Source organism: Oxyura jamaicensis, chromosome 2, assembly GCF_011077185.1.
Source record: "Oxyura jamaicensis isolate SHBP4307 breed ruddy duck chromosome 2, BPBGC_Ojam_1.0, whole genome shotgun sequence".
NCBI lineage: Eukaryota > Metazoa > Chordata > Aves > Anseriformes > Anatidae > Oxyura > Oxyura jamaicensis.
In genome coordinates, this window is record NC_048894.1 from 53,573,644 (window position 1) to 53,587,762 (window position 14,119).

At 42.5% G+C, this 14,119-nt stretch overlaps 2 protein-coding genes and 1 long non-coding RNA gene across 7 annotated transcripts in view; 1 reads left to right on the plus strand and 2 right to left on the minus strand.

Annotated features, from left to right (window-relative positions):
- NUP153 (nucleoporin 153) overlaps nucleotides 1–386 on the minus strand; it is a 41,913-nt gene extending 41,527 nt beyond the window's left edge. The window contains exon 1 of the mRNA XM_035316137.1: nucleotides 177–386. Within this exon, the coding sequence (XP_035172028.1) occupies nucleotides 177–386 (210 nt within the window). The remainder of the gene's footprint in view (nucleotides 1–176) is intronic.
- A 1,019-nt stretch (nucleotides 387–1,405) lies between these two features.
- Nucleotides 1,406–13,644, minus strand: LOC118161420 (tRNA selenocysteine 1-associated protein 1-like). 5 transcript variants are annotated; one of them, XM_035316762.1, is made up of 10 exons: nucleotides 13,374–13,629; nucleotides 11,885–11,969; nucleotides 10,821–10,897; nucleotides 10,593–10,726; nucleotides 9,930–10,061; nucleotides 8,915–9,034; nucleotides 6,594–6,789; nucleotides 6,050–6,095; nucleotides 5,057–5,225; nucleotides 1,406–1,723 (listed from the first exon to the last, which is right to left on the minus strand). In XM_035316762.1, exons 3-9 carry the CDS (start codon nucleotides 10,848–10,850, stop codon nucleotides 5,089–5,091), a joined length of 795 nt encoding a protein of 264 aa, XP_035172653.1. In that variant the 5' UTR covers nucleotides 10,851–10,897; nucleotides 11,885–11,969; nucleotides 13,374–13,629; the 3' UTR covers nucleotides 1,406–1,723; nucleotides 5,057–5,088. The 5 variants fall into 5 exon arrangements, with proteins under 5 accessions (XP_035172653.1, XP_035172652.1, XP_035172657.1 ...); XM_035316761.1 differs by lacking the exon at nucleotides 1,406–1,723 and having other exon boundaries at nucleotides 4,306–5,225; nucleotides 13,374–13,625; XM_035316766.1 differs by lacking the exons at nucleotides 1,406–1,723; nucleotides 8,915–9,034 and having other exon boundaries at nucleotides 4,306–5,225; nucleotides 13,374–13,644.
- LOC118161425 lies at nucleotides 1,456–3,066 on the plus strand. Its single transcript, XR_004748016.1, has 2 exons — nucleotides 1,456–1,573; nucleotides 2,771–3,066. It is a non-coding gene; the product is annotated as an uncharacterized LOC118161425 (long non-coding RNA).
- Nucleotides 13,645–14,119: the final 475 nt, after the last annotated feature.

A 14,119-nucleotide genomic window follows, 5' to 3' on the forward strand; every position in this document is an offset into this window, starting at 1 on the left:
AACTAAAGGGTCTGCGGGGGTAACTAAGGGGGCAACTAAAGAAGTAACTAAAGGGGTAAGGAGGTGGGTGGAAATAATTCAGGGGATAAATGGGCAGGTGAGGGTGTAAGTAAAGGGGTGAGGGGTAAGTAAAGGGGGTGAGGGGAAGGGCCCGCTGTGAGGGGGCCGCTCCTCACCTTCTTGCTCCTGGCATAGGGGGGCTTCGCGGCGCCCAAAAGGTGGCGCCGACTCTTCATCTTGCCGCCGGCCGCTCCTCCTCCTCCTCCTCCTCCAGCTCCCGATCCCGCTCCTGGGCTGCCGCCCGGCGCCTCACCACCACCGGCCATGCCGCTACCGGCCGCGCCGCTACCGGTCGCGCCGCCAACGGCCGCGCCGCCCGAGGCCATGCCGCCCCCTCCCTCCGTTCCGTTGCCGTCACGGAACCCCCCCGCCCCCCGCCGCCACGCGCCGCGCGGCCTGCCCTGCCCTGCCCCTCCCCCTCACGGGAGCGCGCGTTCCCCCCCCCTCCCGCTCCCGCTCCCGCTCCCGTTCCCCGTTCCCGTTCCTCGCCCCGCCTCGGCCCCGGCCCGGTCCCGTCCCGCCGCCCTCCTCCTCCTCCTCCTCCTCCTCCTCCTCCTGCCGCCCGCTCGCCGCCGCCGCGCTCCCCCCTCCCTCCTTCCCTTCCTTCGCCCTCCCCGCTCCGCTGCTCCCCTCGCACGGCCAATTGGGGCGAGCGCTCCCGGCTCGCGTCAGCGCGGCGCGCGCGGCGCGCGTCACCCGGCGGCGACGGCCCCGGCGTGCCTCGCGGCCGGGGGGGGGCGGGGCCGCGCGGGAAATCGCGGCGTGAGGGGAGGGGGTGGGGGAGGGGAGCGGGGCTCCCTCAGGGATGGCGCCCTCGGGACCCGGCCCGGACACCCTAAGCACGGGGCCAGAAGTCACCTCCAGAGCCTCCCCGCCCCGTGGTGCCGACCGCTGGTGTGCCGCAGCACCGCGCCCCGACCCCACAGTGTTCGTCAAATAAAGCCCCGCACCAACAGCCCCCACACCGACACCCAACGCACACGCCGTGCCTGAGGCTGGCTGGGTTCATGGCCCTTTGGTCCAGGGATGGATTTTCACGCTAAATTCTACCTTATGGCATGGGAAACGATGGGTGCCGCAACAGATTTCTGCCACAGAAAATAAATAAAATGGATAGGGGAATATAAATTGTGCCCTTCGTAACATGCATTGGGCCATGAAAGCATTGACTTCTGCAACACCTGCTCAGGGAACTGACTAAAACCCCTCCTCTGTTGGGCATGTAATAGCTAGGCAAACATAAAACTTCCCTCCCTCATGTACACCAAGCATATTAAGACAACCGTATTAATGTGGTAACATGGCTTTTCTCCTCCAGATAAGTGTCAAAGGCAGCTACGCTATGTTTGCTCGTATTTCAAATGCTGCTTTATTTATTTATTTTTTTAATTCAACTTTTCTTATTGAGAAGGATTCCCATACGGTAACAGGCCTTTAATGATACTCATGACTCAGAAATATTTGCCGATGCAGTCAAACGGTGTCTATTAACGTGAGTCACTGAAGTTAATTGGTATTAAAAATGAGCCAAAACAAAAGGCAAGTATATGCGTGTCCAGCAGAATGACAGCGATCATCACCATTTGATCAATCTTCCCTGTGAGTTCTATCTGCAAGTTACTTTGAGGTAGCGCTAGAAAGAAGCGGTTGGTCCAGAGCATCCCTGCAAAAAGAAACATTCACGGCTTAAGTACCATTTTCTCTTTTTGGATCTTTTTAAAGTACTTTTTACCCACTTTGGACTCGTGCGTTTTCCTGGCTCACTGGTGACAGGATTAGTAGACCCTCAAACCACCGTCCTAAAGCCTTTCTGATCAGAGAAGAGACAGGAAATACCCCACTACTATTCTTGAAGAAAACAGCAAGTTTTTGAGTAAAAGCACTTTCTATTGCAGCTAGGCACAATGAAGAGAGTTTATGCAATCAAAATGGATATTCTTGCAGAAAACATCATCAAGCTTGGAAGAAAAAAAACATTTCAGCTAAGTAAAACCAAAAATAACTGGAAGAAGTGAGATACAGTGGTGTGTGAAAAGCTGCTTCAAAGACTTGTTTAATTAAAAAGAAGGAAGAAAGCAGGCAAATTCCTACTGCAATCCTATCTTTGCCAAACTGATGGTGGGCACTAATATGTGCTCAGCTAATACAGGCTGGAAGCTGTAACTGCAGCTGTGAAGCTTACCCAGTAAAAAGACTCTGCAAAGCATTCTAGCAGTTCTGATGCAATCACTGCTTCCTGAATTTGTGATTCATGGTTAACACGGCAGTACAGGAAGAAGTCTGGCATTCACTGTGCTCTTACGGTAAAATATCTACACTGCACGAACCATCCCAATCCAGGTATGCACTCCTAACAGCAAACGGCAATAGGCTAGTAAGTCTCAGGAGAGGGAAAAAGACATCAGAGAACTACTTTATAACAGCAGCACACAGGCTGCAACCAACGTTGTCTTCCTCTTATCATTTTCATTTATGTGGACTCCAAGAGAATACACTCCCAACATTTTCCAGCTCTGGAGAACAGCCCAAACAAACTCATTCACTGAACTACGAAACCGGTATTTGAACTATCTAGTCCAGAACAGAAGGTGCACGTCTCTAACGTACAGCATAGAGACCTTGTTAATAGGCCAAGTCTGCATAAAATGGGTAGCCACAGCCTGATTTTTTGACATTCATAGACTTGGGTCATACACAACCACAGTATCAGACTAAATGAAGTCAAGTATCTATGTGGGCCCCTCGTTACACAGATCACATGTTAGGGACCAACCTCTCAAAGGTCAAAAAACAGCACTGATAATTCACACTCTTTCTGCTGGGCCAACACTTATCTGTAGCATCACGTTTTTCGTTGACAACACAACAAACGTTTCCAGAAAGTACTCAATGCAACCTAACTACTACAGTGATGCAAAGCAAGCCACATCAAAGCAGCCTACCACCCAGACACGCACCTGGAAGCTGCCTTGCTGCTCACGTTGAAGAAAATAGATTAAAAAAAAACCTTTAGATAGATAAAAAAAAAAAAAACAACCTTTGCCTAGCTGTGCAGTTTGTACTTCTGAGCTCAAGTACCACAGCTATGCACTACAACTGAAGTGGCATCAAACTCTGTAAGGTTTTGAAGCTTCAGCGCTGCCATCCAAATTCAAGGAGGCTGCATCTATTATCTTGAATTTGCCCCAGCTCAGTCCCCTGAAACAACTTCATATACACATACAAGCAACCCTTTTCCCACCCAGATTCTCTTTGCTTCATCTATTCCACCTCTTCCTCATGCTATATTCTTATTAATCTGCCCCTCAAAAGACTAACTGGCCCAACAAATCCCTGTTCGCAGCCACGTTGCTTTCATGCTTTGGGAAGAGCTAACTGCAACAGCTCTAACTGTGATGCCACCTCACCCCCTCCACCTATGTGAGGTTCTTTGCTTTCTGTCTCTTCCTACATGTACACCTGCACTAAAACCAGGAACAATGTGCTTCCTACAATACTCCAAAAGCCTCTTCTGTTTCAGGATGTCATCATTTCAATTCAGGACTGAAAGTATTCCTAGCAAAAACCCAACAACTAGTAGCAAACAGAAACAGTTTCTGGTGATCAACTCGAAGTAACCTGTAAGTACTCAGGAGTCACAAAAGAGAATTTGTATTACATTTAAGAACAGCGCACAGCTTATGACCACTACTTCCACTAACTACACTAAGCCATAAAAAAAGAATTTGATTCTTACCTGTCATCACACCAACTATGGTTTATGTTGCCCCCAAAACATACATGGCAGTACCAAAACAGTGTCAACTAGCTTTAACAGCTTCCACAGCTATTAAGTATAGTAATTTCTGCTTCCTTTTTTTCCTCAGAAGAATATCTTTTGTTTCCAGCCTCACTTACTTATTATATACACCGTTAATTAGCAACTATTTCTCAATACTCATAAGGTTATGGAGTCCCTGTGACTGGAAAATACTCTGTACCCTTCAAGATGAGAATAGCACAAAGGCATCAACTTGTTAAGACTGCTCTAGCTTAAAGCAAAGCTTTCCTCATTGCTCTCATCTCCTTTGACTTGAATACTGTCATCCTTCTACCAAAGCTTTATGAGCTTAATTACCCTGAATGAAGACCAGAGAAATTAGAGGGTAGCAGAGGGTGTAACTTAAGGAGCTGTTACTAGGAATTTTTTTGTTGTTCCTGGTGGGTTATTTTTCTTCTTTTAAGCCAGCAAGTTGTTTTCTCAACTTTTTTTTTTAGGTTTAAGAACATGTATTATGTGTAGCAATTTCTTTGCTGTAAAGTGTCAGCTGAGAAGTCTAACAGTAAGAAGGGCAAAGGAAAGCTGAATGCTGATGCAGGGAGTGCCAACAGACATCATCCTCACTCCATGGGATAGTTGTAGCTATGGCAGCTGAAGTTTACACTTCCGTACGCCTAAAATACCAAATTTGTAAGCCAATTTTAGCTGACCTAGCAGGTATCAGTAGTATTGTTAGAGCCAGCAGCCTGAAGGAATGAGTGAACACAGGCGTTTTCACAGCAAGGCCTGTGAGCGTCTCCCATATATACTTCCAGTCTAAGCAAGCACATGAAAGGCTTGGCTTGTCACTTACCTAAGTAACCAGGAAAACAAGAGAAAGCTAGATTTTGCTTGTGTCCTAATGCCCATACAAAAATATAGATGAAATACAAATACCCTTACTACCTTGTTAAATTCCGTATGCCAGAAGAGAACATGCTGCACACATGTACAAGTAAAATCCCTTGCTGGCAGGTTTGCAGAAACAAATTTTTATTTACACAGGCAAGTCTATCTTTAGACCCCATTTAACTCTTTACATTTCTAGAATATTTACATGATTTCATGATGCTCCAAGAATAGAGTGATGAACAAAAAGATTACAGAAACTGTCAAAAGCATAGCAAAAAAAACCCCAATCATTGTGCTTTAAAACTTATGAACTAGAATAATGTAGAAGAAATGTAGTTTTAGCACCTTGGTCATAACGGTCATGCTATATAAGACACTTAAATAGCAGAGGGGATTTCAGAAGTGACCGTATCCAGAGGTTGCCAGTGACAATTCATGAGTGAATCATAGAGTTCTTCGCTTGTCTCCATAAATTGTCTGTTCATTTCATCAACATCCAAGTAGAGCTGTGGATCTGAAAATAGAAGCCTGGTAAGTGCGAGTATCAAACCTGAGGCATGCACACAAAAAAACCTTATGTGAAATGGCTAATAAAATGTATTTTAAGCTAAGTGTAATAAGCTATTAGATCTAATTTTAGTGAGGTATTTAGTCCTCTAAAATTTTAAACCTCACAACTCCAGCTTTGGGGAATTTGTATATTAGAAGGCTAGGACTGTATTTGTCTTTCAAGATAAAGGTAATAAAGATAATGTTTAAGATAGTAAAGATAATGTTTAAGGATAGTCAGCTATGAAACCTTCCCAAGAGGAATTTAATTCACATCTACTGTAATACATGTTACACAGGATAGCTTCTAAACACTAACACAAAATGCCTCCACGTGAGGAACTTTGCAAACCTTCCAGGACACAATTATGTTTTCTACCAAATTTTAAGTGCAAGCTGAATCCTCCTTTTGGAATCTGCAACATAAGCTTTTACCTCAGAGCCGAGAACAAAGCTTTTGCATATTATTGAGTTTCTAATATAGAATCTGCTTAGTGGAATCAATACAAAGAACAAAAATTCTGTATTAGACTATTTTCAAAGGGGACTGAAGGCACAGTTACAAGAAACCTGCTGCAAAGCATTGACAGTGTCCCATTTTACTTGATGCAGTCAGCGTATGCTGTATCAGCTTTAAAACCCCAACTGATTGCAGATCAACCCCACAGAGGTTTGACCTTTGCATCAGCTGAACTTTCAAGATGTTCTTCATCCAGTAGAGGTTGGCTTGTATCGTTAAAAGGCACAAGTATGGCTAAACTCAAGTCACAATGATAGAACCATTATTACCTTCAGTAATTAGGTCATCACTGATTTCAGTCATAAGTGAAGATTCCTGGAAGACAGAAAAGGCTAAGTTTAATCATAACTTTTTTCAGAAAGCATCACAGATTCAAAGTGCTGTATTCTCAACCCATTCCTTCTTCCTACAACTGCACGGAGAGATGGCATTTTATCTATTTTTAAAAGAAAGCCAATATTACAGTACAGGTCAGAAGGGACTTCCAGAGGTCACAACTGTTAAGTTGACCACTATCAGACCACTTACAACAGTAGCAAATAAGAAGAACAGGAACAGAAGTGTACACAATTATGCTGTCAAAACCATTATTTGGGAAATATGAACAAATAATGGTGTATAAATCACTAATTCTATGGATTTACTATTTAAGCACTTAAATACAAACACCTCTGAATGAAACCTGCTATTTTAACTTCATACTAAGTAGAAAGCATGTTTTCAGCTTCAGATTCTTTTTGCTGATTCACACAGATCTGTACAATGTATTATCTGTGAAATATTTTCTTTATAGCAAGTGTGCAGTATCTTTACCTCAAAAACAGCTGGAGCCATTACAGCATCTCCTAAAGAGCAGTCTCCAACAGCTTGCATGCTGTCATAGGGAGCATAGGAGCTGTAGTTGTACTCAGCGTAAGCATCGTAACTCCACTGCGAGTAGTAGTTCTGATAATCTTGGTAATAATCATTATAGTTGTATGACTGGTACCGCTGGAATTCTGCTTTCAGTCTGAAACATGAGAAGTTGCATACAGTTAGAGAACAATAAACTAAACTCAGTTCTGAACTTAAACAATTTGTCAGCTTACATACTTCAAAGCTTAAAATGAAGCTTTCCTAAATAGTCACTTAAGTGACAGCACAAAACCTCATTTATATAGAAGCAAACATCCTCACCTTTGCCAATACCAGAAGTAATTGTTTTCATGGATTAACTCCAGAGCCTTGACATTGTTACCTGTACACATCAAGTATTTTTAGCATTAGCATAAGCAAGCTGCTGCTAAGTCTCTGTGCTTTGCTAAAGACTGATTTATTAAGACCAGAGACATTTATCAAGCACAGCTGCTTTAAAGATGCAGTCTTAACCCTTCTTTATTTTGTTTGGTTAATTACTAGATCTTATTTCCAGAAATAAGTTAATGGAGTCAGATTATCCATTTCAAAGAAGCATCTGACACTGCCTGCCCATTTGCCATGTTCACCTCCACCTGCTCAGTTTTTTTTGTTTGTTTAAAGTCCATGAAACATTCAACAGCTGCCAAGTATACCACTCAGGTGAAGTCAGTCTTGCTTAACCACATAATCACAACTGGTTCTTCAGAAGAAAGGGCCAGCTGATTAGTTTTCACTACTTTCCCTTTCAAGATTTTCTCAGGGGCAGCTTCAGACTAATGACAAGAACCAAGACAAGTGCTATCTGTACTAAAACTGATGTACACTGCATAAAGTACATTCAGATAACCCAGCTGCATGTTCAAAAAAATCCGCTGTTTAGACTTTTCTTCACTGATTCTGTGCAGGCAGACCTCCTGTGTTTGCAGTGCCCAATTTCGCTGACTTGAATTGGGGATGCAGAGAAGTGAGTTCTATGCTTTTTGTCAAGAATACAAGCTGAAGGCATCCTGCAATAGCTTCCAAAATAAGCAAACATGAGTGACAAACGAATCCAATGGCTGGATATTTCAATGCTAAGAGAGCATGGTACTCAGCCATTCAGAAAAATATTACTGATGTGTATTTTAATCCCTACATTTGTTTCAATACTGTAAAGCTACACAAGTTCTAATGAAGAGGTAATCCATTGTATTGTTACTGTAGTAAACATAAACAGAAGATATATCATCTTACGTCTTCTGCTTCCAACTGCACTCTTCCTACATATAGTTTTGTAGGGAAGGAAAAATCTGAAAGTACTGTTGACATTCTTCTGGATAGCCGAAGCAAGAAAATGTTTGTGGCTTATTCTTGTTTTCAAAATAAAAAAATATTAATTTAATAAAAAAAATTGGCAGAGGAATTTTGGACACCGCTCTCTTGGAGAAGAGCATTTCCATTCTAAAGCAGAAGGAGGCAACATTTGCAGAATTATGCTAGGTAAACAGAAACAGAAGTGTTATTTTTTTACTATTTAACAGAACACACAAGCTAACCTCATGAACATACTGGAATTGTTTATATGAAGTCCTGTTTTGTCAGTATCCTGGATCAAAGTTCATCCAATTTGGTATCAATTCTTTAACTGTTCAGAGACCTGAATTGCCTTAAATAAATGACAGAACTGAGCTGGTAGAGTAAGAAACCCTCTCAGGAAGTGCTAAAGTTTAAACTCCCCATTGCCCTAAGCTCATGAAAAGCAAATAGTATTCTAAACCTGTTCTAGTACTAACTCCTTCGGCTTTCTCCCTGCATTCCCATATTTTCCCCCACTTCTTTCCTGTCAGCCCACTGTAAAACTAGTTATGTGCTTCTCTCAAACTAGAGGGAAAGGTCTAAGAACAAGAACTCCCTAGCATATAAAATCACTCATCGTCCCTTCCACCTTATACAGTCCCAAACCTGAAAATATTTAAAAATGCATTCAGCTTTGCTACTGTTGAGAAACAAGGCTGGTTACAATGGCAGCTAAGCCCAAATTACACTGTCTGGCTAGACTTAAGAGTTGGATTCCCCCAGCCATCCTGAAACAGGTTGATGAATCCAGGGAGTCAAAACATAGTACTTCTGCATTTTTGGTTTTGTAGACTGCATCCTGTGTACAGCCATTACAGCAAGGGCCACAGACTTTACAAAGGCAGAGCTACAAGAATCTGATTATTTAGAATAACTGTATCAATGCACAACTCATTGGTTACCTTTTAGAAATTCCTATGCTCAGCCGGATTCGTTTTCCCCCCAGACCTGGTGCATTCTGGCAGTCTTGCAGTGCCCTCATCTGATCACCTTGCTCACCAAATCTGACATAGGCATACCCTCTACAATTTTCAAAAGGGAGAAAACAAATTCTAGTATACATAACAGTTACAAAACTAATGAATTCAATTTCTGTCTTCTACAAAAAACAGAAGATAGCAGCTACTATAGCTTCTATTACTTAAGCAACCTCTCTGGCATGTGCACATGCACAGAAAAGGCTTTCACCAAATTAAAAAACTTGGGCCAGAAGCAAAAAGCTTGTTCCTTCATAGCATTAAGATGCAACTCACTGAGAGCCAGCAAAACAATACATTTTAAGTGCTATCTGCGTAAGTAATCAGATTCCATATTTCTGCATATACAGCAGTTAATCAGTTAGCATTAACCCACTCCTACCACTGCATAACACTAGCATTCTTTTTTTTTTTTGTATCTGCTTTCTCAAGAGTTTCTTGAATTAGTCTATTACAGACAGCATTGTCTGAACAGCAAACTCACTCAATTCCTGCTTGACTCACTGCATGGCCAGTAGTTTCTGCCAGACTTTATTTACTACTAACATTAGGTTCCATCACCCAACCCCCTAAGATTTGCCAGGGCTTATGCTTTTCCCCAAAGTAGTAATTATTTTGTCTTCAGTATTGCAGGTGACTAAGTAGACACACAGCAGCGCTGATTTCAGTGCACAGCTCTTCCTTCTCCCAGCTTCTCTTTTTTTTCCCATGTAGATATGCGTATGGCTAAGTTGCAGCTTATCACAGTAACTGCTTGAACTAACCAGAATGCTGTTAGAAACACTCAAAGGATCTGTGCTATTAAGCAAAGCAATGCTAAAGACTAACCTCGCTCTTCCTGCCCCAGAAAAAAACACTGGAACAGTTCCGACGCAAGTTCTTACATATTGCTTATAGAAGTGAACATACTGCTAACACTATAAATTTGCACTGAAATTACCTGGAATATCCCAGCAGGTCTGTTGCTATTTTGCAGTCAATACATGAAGGGTACCTCTTTAGGAAATAGTCATAGAGCTGGAAATCATCCACTTCTGGAGTAAGCTCCCCAACAAATATTGAATAATCTGGTCTTTAAAAAGAGAGAGAGAACAATTTTAAAGTTCAAGACTAAGATGCATTATATTAACAGATAGTTATCATCAGACAAATAAAGAGGCAAATCTGTAAGGAGTACTAAGTATAGAACTCTGAGTTGCGTACAAAACTGCAATGCCACCACTCCAATCTAAAGTTTTCCATTACTCTGGGTCTATTCTACTGTTTCAGCAACAAGGACCCATTTTCTGACAACTTGTACAAATTTGTTTCAAAAAGAAGCACAGTTTATGTCTAAGCAAGAAAGAAGCATAAAAATACCAAGAAAAATGATTAACTCAAACCATAACCACGATTCAAAGGAGCTATGACTAGTTTGTTACCGCTTCCCAGTGATCATGGGAGAGAGCAACTACAAATAAGCTTTTATGGACACGTATTGCCAACGCAACATTTAGCATATATGCAACCACACCAGCCATTTTAGAATTTTAGAACTGAGTGATGGCATTCACTATCAATTCAAACAGGTAAGTCAGAGTTTCTCATTTCAAAAGGTTTTTACCTGGCTGAACAACTACTACTACTAACAAACTCTATTCTTCCTGGTTTTATTTTGTTCTTTTTCTTTCGTTTTTTCTGTGGTGTTCTCCACCAGCTGTAGGCCTGGAGGCACTCTCGTTTTTTCCCAAGCAAGTCCTGTTGGGATAAAAAAACACCTCTATAGTATTTAGCCTCATTTACATTCCTCCCTCCCACTCCCCATCACCACAGGTGATTTCCCCATATTCACCTTGCCCTTGAAAGAAGCCTGGGGTCCCATTTCTCCCTCCGCCTCCCATGAGGGAAAGCAGCCTCTGGGGAAAACGCCTGGCAAAAATAACAGAGCCAAAGGATTGTATGAACAGCCATATTCCCCTGACTTGTCAAGCTGGCTACAGGATTGACAGCCTCCTCTTGGAATTAGGAAAAAAGCAGTTAGCCCTTCGATGCTGGTCAATCCTATGTGTTAATTAGCTTAGGACTGGATTGTGCTCCATTTGAGCTCTTGGAATCTCAAAAAAAAAAGTCTTCATTAGCACAGCGAGTGATGAACAGGCAGAAAAATCATCACTCTTGCTCAGAAGAGATCTCATCTGTCCCTATCTCCCCTTTCCTAGGGATTCTTCTTGCTTATGTGTGATGTCTCTCCTCACTACCTAGCTGCCAGTCGCTCTCTCAGGCCAGGAACAACGACAGGAGGCCAATTAATGGAACGCAAGGAGAAAGCAGACCAGGAACAGGCACTAACTTGGCTGAGGGGAAAACTCAAAACCCAGATGCAAGGCCAGGAAGTAAGAGGCATAAAAAAAAAGTGCCTCAAAAAAAAAAAAAAAAAAACACCCAAAAAGCCACAGTTAAAAAGGAAGTGGGGTAACTACACAAAAGAGGATAGAAACAGCCGTATTAACACAGGTTGCCTCCCTCATAAAGTATTCTGAAGAACAAGGATTTCCAAAAATAAGAATGGCATTTTTCAGTAACTTTTACTTACGCAGGCTTTAGTGTTCTTCCTCTAGAACACCTCTACATTACTTATATAGAGAGTGTTACTCGCAAGATCCTTCAGAAGAACTCATGCTCAAATAATCCAAACTGCAAAGCTTAATGTTTTGCCCCCAACCTGCTGCGGTTGTTATGATCAAGCATCCAGAGGACAACCACCAATTACCAAATTACCAGAGAAAGTCATAGGACTAGAACACCCAACTCAGAGTGAGCTAGCTATTTCAGCTTTACATTTACTAGGAATTCTGAGTATGGTTCTGGGATCCATTTAGATACTACAAACCTGCATTTCTCACCACCGGATCTTACCTGGTTTGCCATGGTTGAAAGAATCTGTCTTCTGTCTTTCTCAAGGAATGCAGCTGCAAACGTTCAATTTATTGCAGTCCTTCAGCTAGAAAAAAGGTGAGGGAGGGGCAAGAATTACCTTAATTTTGAGGTTAGTTAGTTTCACAGATGTTCACCCTGTCTAACACTTTTAATATTATTAAATCACAACTCAGGAATTTAATTTGTGATTTATCTCAATTGCTTTAGCAATGACAAAAAGGATATATAGCCAAAGGGACTACAATTAGAAGTCTTCACTTTCTTAAGTTGTAGTAGTCCACAAAGTTTTTACATTGTCCAAAACACTATAAAATTGTGAGCTTTTAAGTGACTTAAACCTTACCCTTATTTCTAAAGGAGCATACAGTATCATTATTTAGTAGTCCCATGTTCCAAAATAACTAAAAACAAGGCAACAAAAATAGAATCTTTAATGTTTTCCAGAACTCCTCAAGCCCCCCTCCACACACTTGGAGCCAAATTAGAAGTTGTATCTGCTTGTGGCACCAGTTACACAGCTGAAAACAAGCAGTTGTACTTCCTACCTGCTAAGAAAAACGTTAAGAGACAACGCAGGGTACAGTACAGATAAGTATGACCCTTCTCTGCACCTTTTCTTAGGTATATCTTCTTGTCTTCCACCTCTTCCACATATACATTTAACTCACCGCCAGTGAGTTAGCCACAAAGCAACTTAATCACTATTACTAAAATCCTACACTTTTCACTGAAGAGGCGTACATACCTCTTCACTGACTGATACCCTTTTTTAAGCTCTTTCAGTCATTCATCCAATACAAACCACCACAGAAAACATTTGCATTTACAGAATATTTTGCATCCCCTTGCACACAATTGTTCATTCACCACTGCTTTTTTTCCTCCCACACATCCAGTATTTCTCTGCTATGTAGATAGTTGGCTGCTGAAATATTAATTCCCATTACCACACAACAAATTATATAATGTTGCACGAACGGGCTGGTCAAATCCACATGCACAAAATAATTAGAGTGTTGTAATGCCTTAAAGGCTTGATCACACAAGTGAACACTTCAGAGCACTACTTCTGAAAACTGATTATGCTAATCCAACGTAGGACAGCCATATATCATAGGAATATCCCTGCATAGTGTTACACAGGATAACCATGCGCTTCATCTCCATTCCCATTCTGTATCCAAGAAAGCTGTCAAGAACAAGCACTTAAATACAGGTATGTACCAGTAAAGGTTAGGTTTAGCAAGAGGTTATAGACGAACTGTAGTTATAAAGAACTATCTTCTTTTTTTCTTATTAAAGAGGCCATTAATAATAAAAAATACCCCCATGAGAATGTGACTTTAATTCAAACCTTACTTTTATTAAAAAGGGACCACCTTCACATGTTAAATAGTGGAAATACCACTATTTAAGAATTCTTGGCCTCACCAGTGCATAGTTTTTTACTTTTTGTTAGAAAACTTACCACTCTTTATCAGTGCAGATCTAACAGGGGACTCCACACACCACAAAGCACTTTTATTGCAAAAAGCTATCAGAGTGCATCTGACGCAGTAGCTTCACGATCACAGCTATCATGGAGTTTTAGGCAAAACGGGTTTCGTACTCTTCCCAGTCCGATCTTGATTGCTGCTCCTTCCCACTAGAAGTCAAAAACATTTAGAAAGCAGTTGAGACAGCATGTAGGAATGTTAACACTTCCCATACACACCTTTAACCGGGCTACAGTTGCAGCTAGCTTTAAGCGCAGCGGGGCGGCTCTAACCTCCACAACTCACGTATATCCTTTGCTGGATTACACAGCCGCTCGGCCAGGCCTTTCAGCACCCGGACCGTGCCAGCAATAAGGAGTTAGGCGCGCATCAAAGTGGGCAGCGTTAGCGACGATTAAACTCGCCTGCGTGAGCACGGCTCACGGGGGGCAGGAGGGCCACGGGAGCCCTCGGCCGTCCGAGGAGCCGGATTTCTGCTCGGGGCAGCGGGATGGCGGCGCTGGGCCGTGCCGTGCCAGGCCGTGCCGAGCCGTGACGCATTTCCCCGGCCGCTCCGCCAGAAGGGCGCCCCGCCCGGCCGAGCTCCTCGGCGGCGGCCCGCGCTTCGCGCTTATTGTTGGATTGCAAGCTAATAAATTTTAAAAAGCCATAAAATAAACCCAAGTAATAAAATAAAATAAAGCAGGGCTGCGAGAGGCGGCCTGCGGGGCCGAGAGCT

What these genes read in the sequence shown, in the direction of transcription:
- LOC118161420 (XM_035316762.1), bottom strand. Translation starts at nt 10,850, where the DNA reads ATGGGACCCCAGGCTTCTTTCAAGGGCAAG. An exon ending in TGGCTCCAGCTGTTTTTGAG is followed by an intron (nt 6,096 to 6,593) that starts GTAAAGATACTG and finishes TCTGTCTTCCAG; the next exon opens with GAATCTTCACTTATGACTGA. An exon ending in TGATGACCTAATTACTGAAG is followed by an intron (nt 5,226 to 6,049) that starts GTAATAATGGTT and finishes TTCTATTTTCAG; the next exon opens with ATCCACAGCTCTACTTGGAT.